General features: G+C 45.5%; 1 protein-coding gene across 1 annotated transcript; it reads right to left on the bottom strand.

Annotated features, from left to right (window-relative positions):
* Window positions 1–12,702: 12,702 nt before the first annotated feature.
* PSMG1 (proteasome assembly chaperone 1) lies at window positions 12,703–20,489 on the bottom strand. The gene is made up of 7 exons (XM_059840121.1): window positions 20,338–20,489; window positions 20,019–20,101; window positions 18,693–18,844; window positions 18,281–18,343; window positions 16,123–16,321; window positions 15,103–15,239; window positions 12,703–13,989 (listed from the first exon to the last, which is right to left on the bottom strand). Exons 1-7 carry the CDS (start codon window positions 20,457–20,459, stop codon window positions 13,915–13,917), a joined length of 831 nt encoding a protein of 276 aa, XP_059696104.1. The 5' UTR covers window positions 20,460–20,489; the 3' UTR covers window positions 12,703–13,914.
* Between the last annotated feature and the right edge of the window lie 1,412 nt (window positions 20,490–21,901).

Here is a 21,901-nt window from a genome sequence, read left to right as displayed (position 1 = left end):
TGTGCAGGATGATTTTGCCTTACCTTACAGGGTTCACTTGACCTTTTCTCCCATAACATGAGTGTTTCTCCGAGCAGGAATAATTTCTGAGAGGTGGCTCCAGGTCTGTGTGCTGCAGAGACTCAAGCACAAGTCCCAACACCACCTTGCACCTCCTGCCAGCTTTCCATCAAGGAATTTCCTCAGCTCTGCATCCCTCCTTGCAGGGTCAGGAGCCTTGTGGAGGACCAAAGCCATCTCTGGGGAGGGGAGCTGCAAGACCACGGGCACCAACGGGACCCTGTTACAGCTTCACCTCTGTGGGGCACAGACAGAGGAGATGCCAGGAACGTGACAATCCTGCCCAGACACCTCAGCCCTGCAGCTGTCAGCTGCCAACTCTTAGCCCAGATCAGGGCAAAATAAACAGACCCAGGTGAAAGGGGCTGCTCCTTCCCTGGAGGTGCTCAAGGACAGGTTGGATGGAGCTCTGAGCAATCTGGGATCCTGGAAGATTCCTTGCCTAAAGCAGGGGGTGGAACGAGATGATCTTTTTTTGGGACTGTAGCTGCTCAGAGTCACCTATGTCAGAAAGTCCCTTTCCCAACTCAGCGATCAAGGAAGGGGTCAGAACTCTTCAGTTCTCAGTCTCAAGGTTGTTTGTTGTTTCTTATCTATAAAATTCTTTCCCCTGTCCAGCTGAGGTCCGCTCAGCAGGACAGTTCAGGGCACTCCGCCTGCCCCCGGGGCTGTGTTACATCTTTATACTAAAATCTACCTGTCCAATATTTACAATCACTTTCCAGTACCTATCACCTATGTTAGACAGTCTGTCTCTACTCTAAACCAATCTAAAAGTGCCAACATCACCCAGAAGATGGAGGCCAAGAAGAAGAAGGAGAAAGGCTGGACATGCCCAGATTCCTCCATCTTGCCCCCTGAACCCCCATTCTAAAAACCCCAAAAATCTATTTTTTCACCCCGTGACAAATTCACTGTCATTCTACTTAATGCCTCTTGACTTGTAATGCTTCATATAAAAGTTGGTAATTGTTTTTTTCCAAGGGCTGAATCACAGGCACAGGGGTCTTGGGCTCTTTGCCAAGGTCTCTGAGCCCCCTGGGCAGGGGCTCAAGTCCTCCAGGGCAGCCAGAGGAATTTCCTGGGTTCTGATAATCTTTAAGGTCCTTTCCAACCCAAACCATTCTGTGGTTCTGTCATTCTATGAAAGGCACGGGGAGAAACCTGATCCCAGAGGATTCCAGGCAGCTCTGCTGGAGAAACTCCTTCACACACATTTCCTCCTGACTCGTGTTTTATATTCAGACACAGGCTGCAGCATTCTCAGAGGCAGAAGGAGCCTGACTGATGGACTTGTGATAGATGAGTAATGCGATGATTGACTCTCACAATTAATGGATAAATATCATGTATATAGGTTAAGAAAAGTTTCTAGATTTTTTTTATAGTTTTGTTGTACCCCCTCGCGTGGTTATCAAGGGACAGCTGGGGTTGGGACATCTGGGAGGGCTGGCTTGTCACTGTGGAACACCTGACCTCCAGTCAGGGTTTGAGGAGGAGATCTCCACCACTGGACAGCAAAGAAGGAGTTGAGGGACAAAACTTTGGGACAGTTTAAAGGGTTAAAAAAGGGAAAAAATCCTCCATTGTGGGGGAGCTGAGCACATGGCGGGGAAAATCTTTTGCTCTCGGCGCCGTAACCTTTTTTCTCTATTCAGTCTTCTGTTGTATTTCTGATAAGGTTTAATAAACTTTCCTAAACTATGAAGAGTAGCTGTTCCTCACAGACCCCAGCACACAGCCCTGCAGAACACACCAGCAGCCCCATGACAGGGCTAATCACCACATCCCAAACACCATTTAAAGAAAGGCAACCTGTCAAGTTTGCTTATATTTTGAGGCTCGGCCCGGAGGACTCCAGCGAATTTCCAACACATCGAGCTAATTGTAGTTTACATTCACTTCACTCTCCATCAGCACTGCTCCACTTTCCAGGAAAGCTAATTGGATCCACAGAGCTTGGGTTTTCTGCAGGAAACCCAAGCAGGGCTCTGGGTACCAGGCAGAGAGAAACGTGCACAAGGTCTGTGGCGTGTCCCCCTCGGCCCAAAACAGCCCCAGCTTCCTCTGCCCTGCTGGAAATAAAACACACGGAGTTAGCACGGCCGCTGATTGGATTTTGATTGCTCTGAAACGCTGCCAAGTTTAAAGTGGGGAGCGTGGCCTGAAAGGAAATACAGTAGACAGCAGACAATTTATTTGTTTCAGAGCAGGGCCCTGGCTGCCGGGCGGCTCCGAAGGTGGCTAACGAGAGCAGCATGTTCCCATATGGAAAGCAGATGGTGGAGGGATGGGGCAGGATCCGCGAGCGCGGCACTGGCGGGGAAGGCAGAGCTTCACTTTTCCCCTGGATGAAACCTGGGCCAGCCACAACAGCAAACTGCTGGTAAATGGCTGCCACGGAGAACATTCCAGAAGGGCTGGGATGATGTGGGAGGTGGGGAGGGAAAACACCCCCAGAGACAGCGAAGTGATGGTCATCATTGTCATGGGCAGAGCTCTCCCAGCTCAGCCTGGCAGCTGTCCCATGGATCTGAGGGACTATAAAACGCTGGAAAAGGGAAAATCCCCTACTGCCACGCCCCTCATAGCTCCGCCCACACGGCCACACCCAGGTGGTTCAGCCCCACCCATAAGTGACACCACCCTGGGGAGGCTGCAGCACATAATCACACAGGAATGAAGCCAACAGAATTCCCTGAATTCCCAGATTTAGCACAAATTTATCCATTGTCTTGATGGAAGAACAAGGAGACCCCAACCTTCTCCCCCCGTTTTTTGGATTTTTTAGACTGGAATGCTCTCACACCTTTATATTTGTATTTTTTTAAACAGCAGGGTTTTGATGATGGCTTACAAAAAAAACAAGGACAAGTTTGTCTGGATTTAAAAAATGAAATTAAAAAAAAAGCCAAACTCAACCAATTTTGAAAATGAACTCTTAGTCTGAATACAAATTAAACTTCTCAGTCAATTAAAAAAAACACAACAAAACACAAACCCTGAAAGTTCCATTTTTCCTATTTATTTTGTTGAGATTTTTAGTCATGTTTTCCCAGACCCAGAATAGCCATTTTTTCTGAGGCTGCTTTGCTTTAGTCAGTGAAGGGGAAAATAAGAACTATCCACACTGCTTCAAGTCCAAGGGCAGAAAAAGAAGGAAATAATTGACCATGTCAAAGCACAGTCCATCCAGCCACCTGACAGTGACCACAGCCACGTTCCCCACTGCTCATTAGCTGCTGAAATGCTTCCAGAACAGGAGCATTTTGTGGAAAAGCAGCATCCAGAGAGTCAGAGCCCATGACTAAACAAAGGTTATGCTGCTACAGTCTGTTTTCTCACCTCAGGGGCTACTAACTTTTCATTTCTTGATTTTATGACTTGAAAGAAACAGGGAGTGGGGATTCTTAAGCCATTGTCCGTGGAAAAGGCATCAGCTTTTCCACAGTAACTGCTCAGGATTTACAGCTTTGCCAGTGGTGGGTGACAGTGTGGGAAATGTTTCACTGCTTCGTTGCAGTTCTCCACGTTCACTGCATGTCCTCAGTCACCGTGAGACCAAAGTAGTGATTTTGTGTTTATTAAATTCGTGCTTGATTTATGCACAAGGGGGGACGTTCCAAAGCCCTCAGAAACCAACAGTATTTACACAGATTCTGAGGAAAATCCTCTTGGAACAGGAATTTATTGAATGACAGCTTTGGGCAGCCCCAAACTGAGACTTGGGTCAGTGTCCCTGGCAGAGTCCAGGGTGCTCCTACCCCACATCCTTCCTGGTTCTACTCCTGGGGCTGATGCTCCTAGAAATACAAAGCTCCTAAAAACACCACCTTCACCCAGAGCTGACTCTTGGAGAATTTCATGGCCTGTCCTTTTGGACCCATGAGTGTCAGGACACAAGTGCCTGTGAGTGCCCTGCTTGGAGGGTTTGAGCACCAAATCCAGAATATTTAAGGGAAAACAGAGGAGAAGGGAGAAGAGAGGTGGGCAGAGAAACCCAAACTAACCACACACCCATCAGAGATGGAGTAACTCCTGAATGCTTGGGTCATGAAATGGTCTTTGGAGTCATTGTTTTGATTGGGAAGGATCTTAAAGCTCATCCAGTGCCACCCCTGCCATGGCAGGGACACCTCCCACTGTCCCAGGCTGCTCCCAGCCCCAGTGTCCAACCTGGCCTTGGGCACTGCCAGGGATCCAGGGGCAGCCCCAGCTGCTCTGGGCACCCTGTGCCAGGGCCTGCCCACCCTGCCAGGGAACAATTCCTTTCCAAAATCCCATCCCATCCTTGCCCTGTGTTAGTTTGAAGCCATTCTCCCTTGTCCTGTCACTTCAGACTCCTGGAAAAAGTCCCTCTCCATCTCTCTTGTCATCTCCTTCTGACTGTGGAAGGCCAAAGTTTGGTGTTCCCAAAGCCTTTTCTTCTTCAGGAATCTTTAATGCCAAGTCCTAAGAAATAACTTTAATGCTGAGCCACATGGCCAGGAAATCAAAATAGACACCTCAGTCATTGCTTATGATGCTCTACCTGGCTAAATAAACCAGCCTTCAAATGAAAAATAACCCTTATTTCACCAAAAGATCAGAAGCTGTCAGTGTCTAAAGGCCTCTTGGTATGATCTCAGCAACTCAGTAAATCAATATTTGCATGTCAAAAATTTCTGAGAGGTTATGTAGGTCCACATATACACATAGCACCATCATTTGGAGCAAAACTAAATAGCCATTGGGATGAGTTATAGCTTATTTCAGGATAAAGCAGTGGGCATCACTTATTTCAACAGCACCTCATGCACCACAAAGCTATAGGATGATGCAGTTCTATTCTAATAATTACAAAAGTTTTGCATTGATTTATGATAAAAGAGGAAAATGAGGACAGGACCCCATCCCTGGTACAGCTGCAGATTTTTTTTTCCCCTGCTGAATTCCCATGATCTGTTCTCCTGCAGAAATAGAGAGGTCACATCCAGGCTGACAGTACACCTGCAACAGGAAAAGCCAGCCAGGTGTATCTTTATGAGCTCCAGCAGCAGAGGAACTCAGACTTTTCACTCCCTCAACCAATTTTTTAATGGCAACCCCTAAACACACCAGGAAGGAGTTCCCTGAGTGATGCTCCTCATTTGTGCTCAGGAAATGTAACAAAACTCCTTGTTTGGATTAGTCCAGAGTCTCTAGAACATTCCAGTCTGTTCTTTAAGGAAAACACAGCTCTGGGCCAAGGCTGAGCACCTGCATTTTCACTTCCCCCTTCTGGTTTAGTTCACAGAATCACATGGTGTTCAGAGTTGGAAGAACCCACTACACCCATCCAGTGCAGGTCCTTAGGCTGAGGCAGGTGAGACAGCACAGTCAGACCCAGGCTGGCCACAAGTTATCACCAAACTATCTTTGGGGAAATAAAATTGAAGCCCCTACAACCACTGGTTTCTTAAAAATTTGGTGACTTTAGGAAGAAATTCCTCCCTGGGAGGGTGGGGAGGAGCTGGGATGGAATTCCCAGAGCAGCTGGGGCTGCCCCTGGATCCCTGGCAGTGCCCAAGGCCAGGCTGGACACTGGGGCTGGAGCAGCCTGGCACAGTGGGAGGTGTCCCTGCCATGGCAGGGGAATGGGAGTAGATGATCTTTAAGATCCCTTCCAACCCAAACCATTCTGAGCCTGTGACTCTATGACTTGGCCAGAACTTTTCATCACAAAGAAAATCCAGCCCTCATCGTTACAGGGTAAATAAAAACCTCAGGAGGCAACTAAAACCACCTCAAACCATACTCAGTTTTCAAAAATTGATTCTAAAATCAACTCACAGCTACTTACACTTGGAGCTACCTACACCAATGGAGATTATATTTTTATATCTATAAAAACATATATATATATATATTTATTTATATATATATATATATATATATATATATATATATATATATGCATTTGCTTGCCAGTAATGTTTTCATCTTTAAAAGCCCTTTAAAAACTAATTCACTTGGCTGCTTAAAGAGATTTGTTGCCCAGTCACATCAGAGGAAGACTTTTACCCCTTTCCAGCAGGTTTTGCATTTCTGGCTCTCAAGTTCTGACCAAAAGGGTAATTTTTCAATCATTAGAGAACAGGTTTGGCACTTAGGATTTAGTGCCCTGTAATGACATCTTTAAAGCTGGGGAGTTACAGTGTACTAAAAGAAACAAAAAAAAAAGAAAGCTGGGCCAGAAAAATAACAGCTGAGAAACTTACTGGAACAAAATGTATGTAATAAAAGGCTTTTTATCTTTTAAACACTCGAATAATTTTGTCCAACTGTAGTAAAAACCAAAACTTTTTAAAATCCTCTCACTTGGAGCACACCTTTAAAACAAACCACAACAATGGATGGAGCTTCCCGCATCCACTTCCTGCTCTGACCCACTCTAATTCTTTGGACTAAATATCTTTGAGGTTATTTTGGTAAGGGCAATGTTTAGTGTCTGTCCCCCAGTGTGTAAATGTGTAGAATACACCAAAGATTTAACATCTGCTATAAATAATTTTACAGAGCATCTCAAGTTCTCCTAAGGTTATTAGGATATTGTGCAGGTGGCCAAATTATTAAAATATGGTTTAAATCCAACACTCAGGCATTTTCATAACGTGCATTGGATTTGAGGGTCTGGAAGCCACATGTCAGCACCAGAGAACACCAGGCTGGCTCCCTGCAAGTCCCAAAATCAAAGGCACTTCCCAAACATTACAGCCCAGCCAGCTGCAGCCACAGCACCCCCGGGGTGGAGGGGATGGAAAAGCCAGGGCAGGCTGCTCTCCTCTCAGACAAGTGACCTTTTCTATCAGCATTACAGCATTACTTTCTCTACCCCACGCTGATTAAGTCAAGACCTCCTCCAAGTGAGCTGAATTTTCACATCTGGCTCGGAGCACTCACTGCAGTGCAGAGTGAAGGCTGAGGCACACAGAGCCAAACAGCTGGTGCTGTGTCTTTGTTCAAGAAGTGAAAATTAAACAAGAGAAAACAAAATAAAAATGATATTTAAAAGCCCTGCTTGCTCTTCACTGGTAACCCTCAGTATTTACTCCTGTTTTGAGGTGTTTTGTCAGGAATGCAGGGGAACCTCTTGCCTGCAGTGCTCAGTGGTGCAGAGCTCTGGGAATTTGGGTCCCAGCTGGGGGGAAGGACATGGACAGGCAGCAGGAAAACCCATTTCTGCAGCCTGTGGTTCTGCTGGGCTGCTCTGGAGAGCACAGAAAGTGGGATTTAGCACAGAAACTCTTATTATTTAAGGGAAGCACTCACTGTGTTGCTGCAAGGGAGAAGTTCCTGCAGCAATTCCCTCTGTCCTATGGAGTAGAGGGGGATGCCACTACCTCAAGAAGCACCTAAAGCACCACCTGAGCTCCTCAGGTCTGAGAAGGCTCCAGGATGAGCAGAGGGCTGGAGCAGCTCTGCTGGGAGGAAAGGCTGGCACAGCTGGCATTGCTCACCTGCACAGGAGAAGCTTTGGGCTGAGCTCAGGGTGGCCTTGCAGGGCCTGAAGGAGCCCCAGGAAAGCTGGAGAGAGACAATTCCCAGGGGATGCAGGGACAGCACCCAGGGAATGGCTCCCAGTGCCAGAGGGCAGGGCTGGGTGGGATCTTGGGAATGAGGAATTGTTCCCTGGCAGGGTGGGCAGGGCTGGGATGGAATTCCCAGAGCAGCTGGGGCTGCCCCTGGATCCCTGGCAGTGCCCAAGGCCAGGTTGGACACTGGGGCTGGAGCAGCCTGGGACAGTGGGAGGTGTCCCTGCCATGGCAGGGGTGGCACTGGATGGGCTTTGAGGTCCCTTCCAACCCAAACCATTCTGTGATTCAGTGAAGTACAAGATTTACTGCTTTAATTTGAATAACATCCAGAAACAGCTGAGCCTGAATCAGAATAGATTCAAAACCCATCTCAAAACTGAGCTGATACTAAATTTGACCTCCAGCACTGACTGGAGGAAATATTTTTGCCCAGATTTTTCTCAGACAATTACTAAACTGAAAAAGTTAGTGAAAAAAATAAAATTTACATGAGCCTTGGAAAGCCTCATGGCCTCTAATGGGCACCACAGGGCAAACCAACCTGCAGCTTTGAGTGCCTGATCTCAGTCAGCTCCATACTGGGATGCTCAGGAAAGCAAATAATCCCATTATTGTCCAGTAGGACACAAAGCAGAACATCCACAGAATGATTTAGGTTGGAAAAGATCTCCAAGACCATGGAGCCCAAGCTGTGCCCCATCCCCACTTTGTCCCCAGCCCAGAGCACTGAGTGCCACCTCCAGGCCTCCCTTGGACACCTCCAGGGATGGGCTCTCCAAACCTCTCTGGGCAGCCCCTGAAAATATTTAACAACCTCTTCTGTGATTAAATTCTTGCAGGAATTGCTAGAACCAATGAAACCTTCACTGAACTTTATGCTCAGACAAACCTGCACCTCCAGAATTCCTTTCCTTGCCAGGCAGGTGTCAGCTGGGGAGTGTGGGGATTCTTATTTGGGTTTAAATCCAAAGATCTCTACCACAAGCCTTGCAGGAGGTGAAGTTCCTGTCCATAAAGATAGGAAATGTGCCTCCCACAATACCTGGGAATAAGGTTATTTATAAAAACCCTACTAGATTTTCATAGCTGTTAAAAGTAAATCTTCCTCTATACACACTCTGATATGGAAGAGGAAGAACATAAAGAAGGGGAAATTCAAAGGGCAGGCACTGAATCCTCTGTTGCAGAGCATTTCCTCACACATGGCATTACCAGGTGATCCCAAATTATTTCCTGCCACTTGGAAAAAACCCACAGTACCCTGATGCAGCTCCACTGGGCTGCCTTAATTCCAGATTCAGGTGGAACAGTTCTGCACCAGCACCTTCTAAGGAAGAAAAGACTGGCTTGTTTCTGACAGCACCCACAGGGGTTCTTGCAAGTGTCCCCCAGGGTTTAAGGGTGTGTTCCAGACTGCAAGGCAAGATGTGTTCTGTTACCATCTGTGTGGCAGTTGTCTTCTGTCAAGTGGGCAGTTTTCCTTCTCTCTTCCTCAATCACTCCTCCCTCTGGGGGGACACCTGCTGATAAGAGGCCACTGAATGTCACTGCATGGCTGATAAGAACTACAGCATCCCACTGGGAGATGTGAGCCCAGGGGGAGGAGCCAAGCATTCCTACCTGGATAGAATCCTGAGATTCTGGAACACCAGCACAGCTTCTCCACTGGATTTCCCAGAGGAACAGCAGCTGCCTCTCCCACTGGCTCTCAGAGGAAGAACACACCCTTCTCCAGGATTCCTGCTCCAGCAGAACCAGCCCTGGCACTGCAGGAGGGCTGAGCCACAATTCCAGTGGGACTGCTGCCAGCACCCTGACCCACAGGTGTCAGGGTATGTTCTGACTCTGTCAGTGTTGTTTTGGTTTACTGCATTGTTTATTTTCTTTTTATTTTCTTTCCTATTAAAGAACTGTTATTTCCTGCTCCCATATTTTTTGTTGTCTGAGAGCCCCTTAATTTAAAATTTATAGCAATTCGGAGGGGGGTGGGGGGTTCATTTTCTCCATTTCAGGGAGGCTCCTGCCTTCCTTAGCAGGCACCTGTCTGTTCAAACCAGGACAGGCTGGAAATAGGCAGGCAGAGCATTCTGTACTTCCCACTGTGCTTATTCTGCACAAAAATATCTTTATAATCCCTGTTTGGAAGGGAGTTCAGTGGGGCAGCACAAAGGGAACAGCAAACCCACCTCAGAACCTGCTTTGGCTCCACCACAACCCTTTCAAACCCTAATTTTACAGGATGATGGATGCTGAGGTTTTCTCTGCTGTGCTCTCACCTTTCCACAGTGGCTGTTCTCATCCAACCTGTCCTCCCACAGGTTTGCTTTGGGTTTTTTTCTTTAAATTGAGGCTGTACATTCTCTGCTCAGTAATCAAACTGCTGCCTTCAGTGATTGTGACTCTATTAATTATTATTATTTTTCATCTCCCCTTTTGTTAATTCCCCATGAAGCAGCTTTAAAGTCTCTGGAACTGACAGAAAAAAAAGGCTGCTTTTATTGGAATGAAAAGGGATCCAAGTCAAACCTAAAAGAATTAAAATATCAGTGCTGAACATGAAATATGGTTTTCAGTGAATGAAAGCATGCTGGAATTCTCTGATTCAAACACAGGGGAAGAACCTGTGGTCTCCTCAATAAATGCTTTATGGAAATTGTCCTTTGAAGGTGAATCACTATTCTCACGAAACATTTCCTACTTCAAAGCAACAGCCCAAATTTCCCATCCAAAGAACATTTAAACATTGTTATACAATTGTTTGAAAGGAAAAAACTTGACTTTAACCTTTTTCCACACACACAATTTGGCCCTCCCTCATCTCAGGATGCCTTGATAGCAAAGTGAAATGAGTGCTTTGCATTTTTATCCCTGTGAGTGAAAGGTTTCCTGCAGTATTTACTGCATGGAATTCTCAGGTACCTCTGCTCATCAGCCATTCTGGGAGAGCTCTCAACAGGATCTCAGTATTTTCTCTGAAGTAAAAAAGCCTGACCTCAGTCAGAGCTGTGATCTCACTTGGCTCAAGGAGGTGCCTGTAGGTGCTGGTTGCTGCTATGTGCAGCAGCTGTCAAAACTTTCAGTCCAAAATATTTAAAGGGAAAAAAAAAAGTGCAGATCTGGTGGCAGCAAAAACAAAAGTAAAATCATGAATCTGACTTTCATTTTATTTTTAGCTCATTTAGATGTGTCAATGTTTTAGACACAAACCAGAATATTAAACAAATCAGAAAGAATGATGTAGAACAAAATACTTGCCTTTTTCATTTTTTTTGGCACAAAAATTGTAGAATTACATGTCAGAAGTGATGTTCTTCCTCTGCAGCTTTGGCAACAAAGCAATTTTCAGGGTAGAACCAATGTGAGCATGGAATCCAGAAAGAATTAAATTGTTTCTTGGAGCTGTGCAGTGAGATGAGGAATGGGAATGATGTGAATCCTGTCTGCATCCACAGCAGGGTGGGCAGCAGGAGAGGGATTGGGATTGTGCCCCTGTGCCCCTCAGGTGATTTCCCACCTGCAGAGCTGCCCCAGCCCTGACCCAGCCCTGGAGGAGCTGGAGCTGCTGCAGAGAGCCCAGAGGAGGCTCCAGGATGAGCAGAGGGCTGGAGCAGCTCTGCTGGGAGGAAAGGCTGGCACAGCTGGCATTGCTCACCTGCACAGGAGAAGCTTTGGGCTGAGCTCAGGGTGGCCTTGCAGGGCCTGAAGGAGCCCCAGGAAAGCTGGAGAGGGACAATTCCCAGGGGATGCAGGGACAGCACCCAGGGAATGGCTCCCAGTGCCAGAGGGCAGGGCTGGGTGGGATCTTGGCAATGAGGAATTGTTCCCTGGCAGGGTGGGCAGGGGCTGGGATGGAATTCCCAGAGCAGCTGGGGCTGCCCCATGATCCCTGGCAGTGCCCAAGGCCAGGTTGGACACTGGGGCTGGGAGCAGCCTGGGACAGTGGGAGGTGTCCCATGGCAGGGGTGGGATGAATGATTTTGAAGGTCCCTCCCAGCCCAAACCTGGCTTGGACTTTACCTCTGTACAGCCCTGCTCTCACACCTGTGGCCTGCACTGCACAGACTCCAACAGCTTCCAAGGCAAAACCAAAGGAGCCTCCATAAAATGCACCTTGAATCCAGGACTTTTAGGTCAGGCACATCACCAAGGAGTCAGAGCCTTCAGGAACAGGAAAACACCTCTGCCCACCAAATAAATTCTGCAGTGTGACAAAGCACAGTAGACTTGAGAAGAGCCCTTGGTTTGGAAGGCATTCAGCAGAAGACACATCAGTCTTATCTAAAAAAAGGTAATAAATGACTTAAATGTCTTTAAAAAGTGGGGAAAAAACCCCTCTTCCAGTCTCACAGTTTACTCTGGTTTCACAATCTGCATTTAGAAAATACCTCAGAAAACCAAGTCTTACACAATCTCATTTCAAACTCCTCCTCCCAAAGCTCTGAAGCCATCTGCCACATTTGACAAGTCTGAAGTTTGTGAACTCCTACAAGGATTACACCCAGCAGCTGTTGGGAAACAAGAAAGCCTCACTGCAGGCTCTTGGTAGATACTGGAGAGCACAGTAGGGGAAATAAAAAAAGGCAGCAACATTCAAATGTGGAAAAAAAAAACTTCAGTCAACACTGACATCTGATGAGAGACACAGTTCATCATTAGCTCTGAGGCTTCCAGAATATTTAAGGGGTGAATATGAGCTGCTTCCTCCATCAAATTATGGGAAAAGGCAAATTTTAAATTAAGATTTTTTATTTCACTGCCCTACAGTAGTTCCCCACTACATCCTACCCAAACATTTCCTGCTATGGAGAGCTTTCAAGCAAGAATAGTGAATCCTTGAGGAATTCTGCCAGAACATCAGGTTTCAGTCTGATTTCATCTCCCAAGCTGCCATGGTTTTGTTTGCCACTTTTATTCAAGGTGTTTAGGAGCATTCTCACACCCCAGCATAAAGCCAGGCAGTAAAAACTGAATTAAATATAATGTAGTAACTGTTTTGGAACACTGCAAACTGCCTGGGTGACCACACCAATACCAGAAACACATTCACAATTCCTCTAAGGGTCTGCAAAATTTACTATTAAAGAGATTTCTTGTTATCTGCTTTATTTATTATGAACCAAACATGTAAAAATAAGAAAATGGTGCAGCCAACTTTCAAAACAACAGAACTCTCAGCTCAGATCACACATAAAACCAGTTTTTGAATTAAAAGGATGGACAGAAAAGGGGGGGGGAACCTCCATAAAGCTTCATAATTTGTTCCACCATCCAGTTCTAAAATCCAGCACTACTTTAGGCAAGATGTGCTCATCTGTAATTACCTGAACTGAAATTTAAATCAGTGACAGTTCTGAAAAGGAAAACACTGCTCAGAAATATCCACTGAGCACCCAGTGTGAATCAAAGCTGCACCCAGCAGAGAACAGCATTACCTGGGAACAAATTAATACTTTAACACCATTTTCTTAACAAAGTGTTAAATTAAACAGAGTACAACTCAGAACTGCACCTCAATCCTAGTTAATACTTGAAATAAACTGCTGAAATTCTTACCAGCTTCCAGAGAATTTTCTGAGACACTTTAAAACCTTTTGCTTCCCTCTAAAAATCACAGGCTCTGCCTAAGAGATCTTTTATTATTCCTACCATTGCCCAAATGTTGGTGTTTTAAAGTGGATTACATCAGCTTGCCCTGGCAAATCCAGCTGAAGCAGCCTGTGATCCTGCCAGCCCCTTTGACCAGGAGAGGTTATTTTTCACTAGTAAGTTTTAAAGGCATTTACCACACTTTAATTAGTGCATTTTGTATCAATATATACATTAAAAAGGGCATGGGGAGCCATAAATAAATATAAGCAAAATTCTCTGTGGATGGAAAAGGACAAAGAGAGCATTTTCTTGATCACAGCTATGAAGAGCATCAAATATTAAAAAAATCTTCAGATCTCAAAATAAAGTAAAAAAGGGAGAGTTCTTGTTAGATACAGACAGAATTCCTTATCTGTATTTTCCCCTTTGAAATATAAAAGGAATTCTTTCAGGTAAGACAATCCCTGCAGGAAAAGAAAAAGGAGCTGCTTTTCATATCCAAGATCTTTCCTAAAATCACTCCAGAGGAAAGTCTTCCAAGCCATGCAGAAGGGTGTTCAGTGATGAAGTTAAAAGCAACAAAAATGAATGGCAAAGTAAAAATCTACTGGAATTTATTCCAATTTTAAAGGAAAAAAGAAAATTAAAATCCCAGGAGTCCTCTAGAGAAGAAACTGGAGTTTACAAAAGTGCAGCAGAACTGTTCTTGTCAGATGTAGATATTATTGTGAGTTTCACTGGTTGTCAGGAACTTCTTCAAAATCTTTGTGCTTTCAGAGGCATCCTGGGGAAAGGAAGAGAGGATCAGCATCACCCACAGTGCTGGGAACAAAGCAAGAGCTCCCCTGGCCTCTGGCCCCATTTTCATTACTCTGAACATCACTTTTAATTAAGATATTAACTAACTTTTATTAGGTATTATAATGAAATAATTATCTATTATTTAATTAGATTAATTAAAGATATTAACATCACTTTTATTAAGATATTAACTCAGCAAAACTCAGGTCTTCTCAATGACGTGATCCACAGGAATGTGCAGTGCAGCAAGAAAATGGGATTTATTATTTTGCATTCCTCCTTGCCTGGACATGAGGGGAAGAGTCTCTGTCATTGTTCTCCTTCAGAGTTTAAATATTTATGCCTTACTCAGACTTATTCAGCAGAACAGAATGAGCTGCACTGAAAACTGATTTTAGAACTGAAATAAACACCTCAGTACACACAGACCTCTTTGGGCATTTAAATCTGGGTTCAAAGTGCTCCCAACCAACTAAAATGGAATTAAAACCATTTCAGAAAGAGTAAAACATTCATTTTAGGAGCTGCAATGGGAATTTATGGGAGCAATGGGATTTACTGGGAGGGTGAGGGCACACAGGAATTGTGGCTGTCCCATCCCTGGAAGTTTTCAAGGCCAGGCTGGATTTCACAGCTGCTGGATTAGTGTAAAAATTTCCTCAGAAATTTGGCCTTTTAGCTCCAAAAAGAAGTTATAGGTCAAAATGGGTTATTTTAAGAAACTTTCCTGTATGCCAGAAGAGAGGCAGATACAGAGCTAGAACAGAATCATCTGGTATATGAATATAAAATGTAAAAATAATAAAAAAACACACAACAAAAAGCTTAAAGGTTTTAAATGAGGCAACTCCAAAGGAAACTGCAGCTTGCACAAGCACAAGAAAGCCCTCCCTGATATATTCATACCATTAGAAGAGCCTGAAAATTCAAAATGAAGTTTTGCAGGAAGCAGTAGATTCATTATTTCGAAGCCACACAGACGTTACAGCAGGTACAAAGCACTGACATTAAAATCTGCATTTTTCTGCCTTTTCAGATGCAATCCCCCCAGGAAAACAGACAAAAGCTCCCATGAATTTTAACTATGGAATTTTACCTTGGCTAAACTCTTCAGGAGTTTAGAAGAGAGCAGAGGTTTGAAGGCTTCAATGGTCACTGTGTCCAGCTTGATGACATCAGTGTAACACTGGTACAGAACTGCAGGGATCCCCCACACCTGGCAGTAACTCAGAACTGACACAGGGCAAAAGGAAACCTCTGTTAAACTCAGCACAGAAGGAATCTCTCTCTTCTGTGAATAAAAATCAGAATTTTAAACCCATGGGAGTTTAATTACTAGCTCAGGATGCTGACTGCTAGAGCAGCCACTCCTTATCTCCCAGCTACACAAGGAAAATTAGTTAAAATCAAAAATTAGTTAAATGCAGGTGTTTCTTCTTGGCATATACCTTACTTGGAAGCTGTACATACAAATATTTTTTTTAAATTATTAAATATTTAATAAAAAAATACATAAAAATAATAGCAACATCTGCAAAAAACCCCACAAACCTCCTCCTCCCCCCCCCCCAAAAAAAAACCAATAAAAAGGAATGTGAACAAGAGGAAATCATCCACTTTTAGCTCCTGCCAGACAGGCTTTTCCATTAGGGATTCTAGAATGAAAAACTCAAGGTTTTTATTAAATTACATAATAAAACTGAACCTCATTTTTCCATGAGGTTGATCAGTAGATCTGTGCAAGCTTCCCTACCTGTTATATACATAAAGGACTTTATGAGCTTTTATTCTGGATGCTCAGTTGAAAATAATTCTTAAAAAACTTACTTAATTACTAAGTAAAATTCCTAAAAAACCCCACTGTAGAATATGTTTTGTAAGGCTCTGTTGAAGAATTTCCCAGTACTTCTGTCCCACACATAACTGGTAAAATGATTTGTGGCTGCTTTGGAAAATTGTCCCTATTTTCCAGGGCAATATGCAAGATGTGAATCTGTCAGTAATTAATTTTTAAAAAGCTGAATTTTCAGCCAGTTCCCACAATTAAGGGAAAATACTAATTGCAGAGGGATGCTGCTCAGGGGGAATTGTGTAAATAATTGAAATTGCAAAGTACCAGCAGCAGGAAGGTCCCTCACTATGTTGGGCTGCTCCAGCAGTGGGCAGCAGACCTGCTCCTGGAATTCTTTGGTCTTCAAGGCTTTCAGGAATGGAGATACAAGTGTCAGAGTGGATTCCTGAGTTTTATAATCAGCTACAGGACACGTGGAAAGGATGGTGACTTGCAAGCCTTTCTTCTGCATGGAGCCAAAAACCTGAAATTAAAAAAAATACATCAGCGAAAGTTCTCACAATAAAAGCAGAGGAATATCAAGGAATCATTTCAATTTCAGAGCAAAGGGCACTTGAACTCAGGTTTGCAGGACCAAAACCAGTTTGAATCACAGCCTTCAGGTAGAAATGTGTCAGGCATTGCTCCTGGGATGGAGATAAAAAACCCCAAAATAACAGCTGACATATTTACCAAGTCAAGTGCTCTTCTGGAGAGGTTTTAGGTTTTCAGCACTTTGTATTCAATATATTAAGATTTACTGCTGTAATTAATGGTGACTGTAGAAAGAAAAAGGATTCCAAATAAAAACAAGCAGGTCACTGAGCTGCATAACATTTGAAATGAAAACTGTGCTCCCCAGATGTCCTCCAATACTGTAGGAGACTTTATTTTAAATACACAGATTTTATTTCATTCTATTCAAGTTGAATTGAGAAAGAAAATTTAGGCTTCTCTTTCTCATATTCAAAGAACAGAGTTTTGAAGTACAAAACCTTCTGGCCATCACAAAATATCAACAGGAAAAAAGGAAATAGAGAATTTGGAAACTGTGACAGCAACTTGCCAGTTTCTGTCTGTGTACCAATCCCAGAAGGGAAGCTGCCTGTGCCCTCCCAACACTGTGTCACCAACTGTGACAGAAATCTGACAGAAATATTCAGAAGCCCACATATTTTCCACTTGCTTTGTTGGGAACACAGGCTGGAATTCATGGCTGCAGAACTCCAACCTGTGTGTTCTGGTTTGTCAGTGATCCTTAGAGAGAAAACCCACCCAGATGTAAAGCTCTGACTTTTGGAGATGGGAGATGCTCAGTAAATCAGGATTTACACACAGAACAGGGCTGCCACTCACATGAAAAACAGAAAGATTGGCAGCATGTTGTTTCTGCTGCACATTTAAAAATACTAATAACCAAAAAATCTAAAAATACTCAGGAACATTGACTGGGTACAACCACACTCCTGCTGTTCAGGAACACCCACGCTGGAAATGACACATATCCACAAACAACTGGGGAAGACAACAACCCCCAGCCATCCTACTTCTGCAATCCCACTTGAAATGAAGTGCAGCAATGTGTGGAATACAGCAGAACATCTGAGGTCTCAGGGTTCTTAAACTTCCAAATGAGCCATGATCCCCAGCAAAGCTGTACTTATCTCTAAGCTCAGCTTTAGAATCCCTGCTGGTCCATCAGCTGAGCAGATTTAAAGGCAGGCAGGGAGAGAGCAGACAGACAGCAAGACAAAAAAAGCCACACTTCCTGCAGGCAAAGCAGAGACCCAAATCCATCAGGAAAATCAAGAGGAGGAACATTCACCCCTTGGCTTTATCTTATTAAAATCAAAATGATGATATTTGGAGGGACTTCCCTGAGCCAGCACTGCTACTGTAGCTGGATGATGCTGGGGTGAGGCCCTGGGAATGTTAAATCTGGCAAGAAATGGGACAAATGCTGCTTGGGAGGCACCTTCCCCTCCAGTCCCCCCCTGGGAAAGGCACAGAACACACCCAGCTGCTGACACCATCCAGCAGGAGCTCCACAACTGGTTTGTCTGGTGATCCTTTGGCAGCTGGACAAATTGCTGTTGGTTTTTTGAAGGAAAAATTCTCCCAGAGGTGAAATGCAGCTGAAATAAGCCATGGGAAAGGAAAAGCAAGCAGGAAAAAGGTTTGGGAAGTGGTTAAGAGCCAACAAAACTGAAACTGTCAAGAAGGAGTGACTAGACTCAGCTGGGAGCTTACAGCAGATACAGCTGGCAGCATCTAGAAAGGGATTTCACTGATCCTGCAGAGAGTAAATTTATCCATTTTTGCATATTTAATAAAAGAAAACCACAGGGGAAACTTATTTAACACTGTCATGGTTAAAGTATCAGAGAGGAAGATCCCCACCCTCAGGATTTTATTACTCCATTCATTTTCTTGCCACTTTTACCTTCTCAAGCCACTGGAACTGTTGATCCTCAGCCACGTAGCAACTACACTGGCACAATAAAACCTAAAAAAAGCAAAAACTTGTGTAAGCAAGTGGTTTAAAGGGCACAACAGCAGCTCAGCATCACCTGTAAGTGTGATGTGGGTGCAAGCAATAATTTGTTCAGTTATTCTGGGTTTCTTTAACTCTGTTTCAATGAGGATTTTTTGCTCAAAAATGCAGTGAAGCCACGAGGCTGTGACATCTCTGTGCTGAGCTCCAGACAGAGCTTCACACAGTTTTAGTGAGAATTAACCCTTCAGATCACTTATGAGATTAAGCCATGATCCTGCAGTGCCTTGTCTGGGGGTGGATGAAAGCTCTCTTTTTCAGAAAGCCAAACCACAGAGGAATTAATGCTCAAGTCACTTACTGTGGGGTCTGATATCAATCTGTAGAACAAACAGAAAGAGTCTGTGGGCAGGACATTTGTGGTGCTGGATGTTCTGCACCACTCATTCCAAAGCTTCACAACTCCAATCACTTCCCAGCACACAGAATCCAGGATAAACGATGACAGGAAAGCTGCAAAACCCATTAAAAATACTGTTAATTTATAAAGAATAAAATCTCTGTTTTACAAATAAATAGCTGGACTAAATTAGATTATTCCTTTGCAATTTGAAGGAAGAATAACTTATTTTTATCAACTTAGATTTACTGACCAAATCTAAGAAACATCAGCAATGTGATTAGCCCTGCTGTACTCAAATTTAAAAAGATGAAGAGATGTCCAACATATACAGATCCCTAACACAAAAAGCACTTGTTCTTAGGAATTATAGCATTACAATCAACTTCAATTTCTTTAGTATTAATTAAGGATGTGAGATATTAAGTCTCTTAATACTTTTTGACATAGCAGATGAAAAACAAAAATCACTGAAGCAGCAAGGCAGAGCCATTACACTGATTCTAGAAAAAACAGAGGCAAGAGTTGGCAAAAATGTTCATAAATCGGATTCCTGTCAAAAGCTACAGAAGACAGATCCAAAATACCTATTACTATTTTTCAAAGAAAAAACTGAACAAAACCCAAACAAATTAACAAAGTTAATTTTGGTAAAATCTAAATGCCACCTAAGTGTCACTTACATGCAAGCAAGACTTCTGGGTACTATTAGATCAAAACTTTTGCCAATAAATAAAACAATCCCAGAGAGTTTACCAAACAAAAGCCAGGTAAAGGAAAAGGGAGATTGTCCTAAAATCCCAAACTAAAACATACTTCACTTTTCCTGTTCAACTGAAAATACACCCATTTTCAAGAGGAGCAAACAGCTGTAACAATAACTGTGCTTTACATGCACAGAGGAACTTCTGCTTTCTCTGGGACAACTCAGCTGCCTCCAGATTTAACCTCTGCTGCTAAATGAGGAGCTGCACATTCAGTAAATAGAGGGGCTTAAAGAAGGCTGAAGGGGGACTTTTCAAAAGGTAATGGGATGACAGGACCAGGGGGAATGAACTCAACTCAAGGAGGGCACGGTTGGATGGCATTTTGGGAAGGAATTGCTCCCTGTGAGGGTGGGGGTGCCCAGAGCATCTGTGGCTGCCCCAGGATCCCTGGAACTGCTCAAGGCCAGGCTGGACATAGAGGCTTGGAGCAGTGAATGCCCTGGCACATTTACACCTCCCTGTTACCTTCTGCCTCCCCATATATATCCCCCGAACCCAGCAGCTCTGGTTCTGCACGCACCCGCAGCGTTCCTCCCGATGGCCACGATGAACCTGGAGCACACCAGGGGCTCCTCGGCACAGCTCCACAGGACTTCGATCTCCCTGGGAAAAGAACCACAGAACAGCCCGGGCTGGGGGAGACCCACAAGGACCATCCAAACCCAGCTCCTGGCCCTGTACAGATCCCCCAACAACCCCACCCTGGGCATCCCTGGCAGCGCTGGCCAAAGGAGCTCTGGCAGCCTCGGGGCCGTGCCCATTCCCTGGGCAGTGCCCACACCTTCTGGACGAACAACCTTGCCCTGATCTCCAGCCTGAGCCTCCCGCGCTGCCGGTACCTTTTCTTCTCGATCTCCCTGCGGATCTCCCGGTCCTCGGGCGTCTCCTCCCGCGCCTCCTCCTCCTCGTCCAGGCCGGCCCGGGACGGGGCCACCACCACCTCCCCGAAGAAGGTCGCCATGGCCGCCGCCCGCGCCTGCGCGGCCCCGCCCTCAGCGCCGGAGCAGGCGCGGGAGGCCCCGGCGGCTCTGAGGGGAGAGGCGGCGGCAGCGCCCGGCTCCCCCTCGGGACCGCCCGGCGCCCCCTCGGGACCGCCCGGCGCCCCCTCGGCACCGCCCGGCGCCCCCTCGGCACCGCCCGGCGCCCCCTCGGCACCGCCCGGCGCCCCCTCGGCACCGCCCGGCGCCCCCTCGGCACCGCCGAGCCTCACACTAAGGGTCGCGTCCGGGCAGCTCTGGAGCGCACGCAGAGGTGGTGACTCCATCGCAGCCCTGGGCAGTTTCTTCCAAGGATTAACCATCCTTTCAGTGAAGAAAATCATCCAGATATCCCATTTAAACCTCCCCAGGCTTGACCCAACAGTTTAACGCTGTCAGGAGTTAAATAATCTTACAAGAGACAAACTTGCTGGCACTGGGTGTTTGAGTGAATTTGCAGACAGGGCCACATTCCCACGTGTACTGGTATTACCTTGTCCCCGTGTCCCTGAAGAATGTGTTATCCTGTCCACCCTGGGTTTCTGCCCCATGGTTTTCCGTGGCTCCCAGGTGGAGTTTCAGTGCTGGAAATAGACTTGGTGATGGTCAGACAGGAAAATCCCCACTGCACACCCAGAGGTGGGAAGAGGACTGGCTGGTGGTGCAGAAGAGTTGGCAAATAGTGAGAACAAGAATAAAGAACATCCACAGCATGTTTATTTTCTGCCTGACCTCGATGCCGTTTTGTCCTGTCCCTGTTCCCTGAGAGCAGAGCCCGACCCCCCCGGCTGTCCCCTCCTGGCAGGGACTTGTGCAGAGCCACAAGGGCCCCCTGAGCCTCCTTTGCTCCAGGCTCAGCCCCTTCCCAGCTCCCTGAGGAATTCTCCAGCCCCTTCCCAGCTCCCTTCCCTGCCCTGGACACGCTCCAGCCCCTCCAGGGCTCTCCTGCAGGAGCAGAACTGGACCCAGCCCTGGAGGGACCCCAGCACAGAGGGACAATCCCTGCCCTGCTCCTGCTGGACACACAATTCCTCACCCAGCCCAGCTGCCAGGGGCCTCTTTCCCCCCTGGGCACCCCCGGGCTCGTGTCCAGCCCCTGTCAGCAGCACCCCCAGGGCCTTTTCCAGCTCTCCAGCCCCACGGGATTGTTGTCCCTTGGCCTGGCTGAACCAAATAAGAGCACAGTGACATTCCAGGTGTATGTACAGCTTTACTTTGGTCCACCAACACATGTACATCATCAAAGCCTGTAACATGAAAGAATTTGATTCCTTTACGATTCTGTCCTGCACTTTAATGTTTCCCTCTGTTCAAGCTGCCTGATCACCATCACAGGCACGGGTCCTGCTCTAAAACAAACCAAAACACCTCCCAGAAGTCACATTAAATAAAGATCCTACTTTTAAAAGTCTACTACTTCACTTCC

Source organism: Haemorhous mexicanus, chromosome 2 (genome assembly GCF_027477595.1).
Source record: "Haemorhous mexicanus isolate bHaeMex1 chromosome 2, bHaeMex1.pri, whole genome shotgun sequence".
NCBI classification, from domain to species: domain Eukaryota; kingdom Metazoa; phylum Chordata; class Aves; order Passeriformes; family Fringillidae; genus Haemorhous; species Haemorhous mexicanus.
This window is presented reverse-complemented; position numbering and strand designations above follow the sequence as displayed.

Bases quoted from the DNA above. Each gene is read 5' to 3' on its own strand.
- PSMG1 (XM_059840121.1), bottom strand. From the start codon at position 20,459: ATGGCGACCTTCTTCGGGGAGGTGGTGGTGGCCCCGTCCCGGGCCGGC. The intron at 18,344-18,692 runs GTAAGTGACTTG...TGCTTTTTTTAG, and splicing joins GATTGATATCAGACCCCACA to GTTTTATTGTGCCAGTGTAG. The intron at 13,990-15,102 runs GTAAAATTCCAT...TCCTTTCCCCAG, and splicing joins TCCTGAAGAGTTTAGCCAAG to GATGCCTCTGAAAGCACAAA.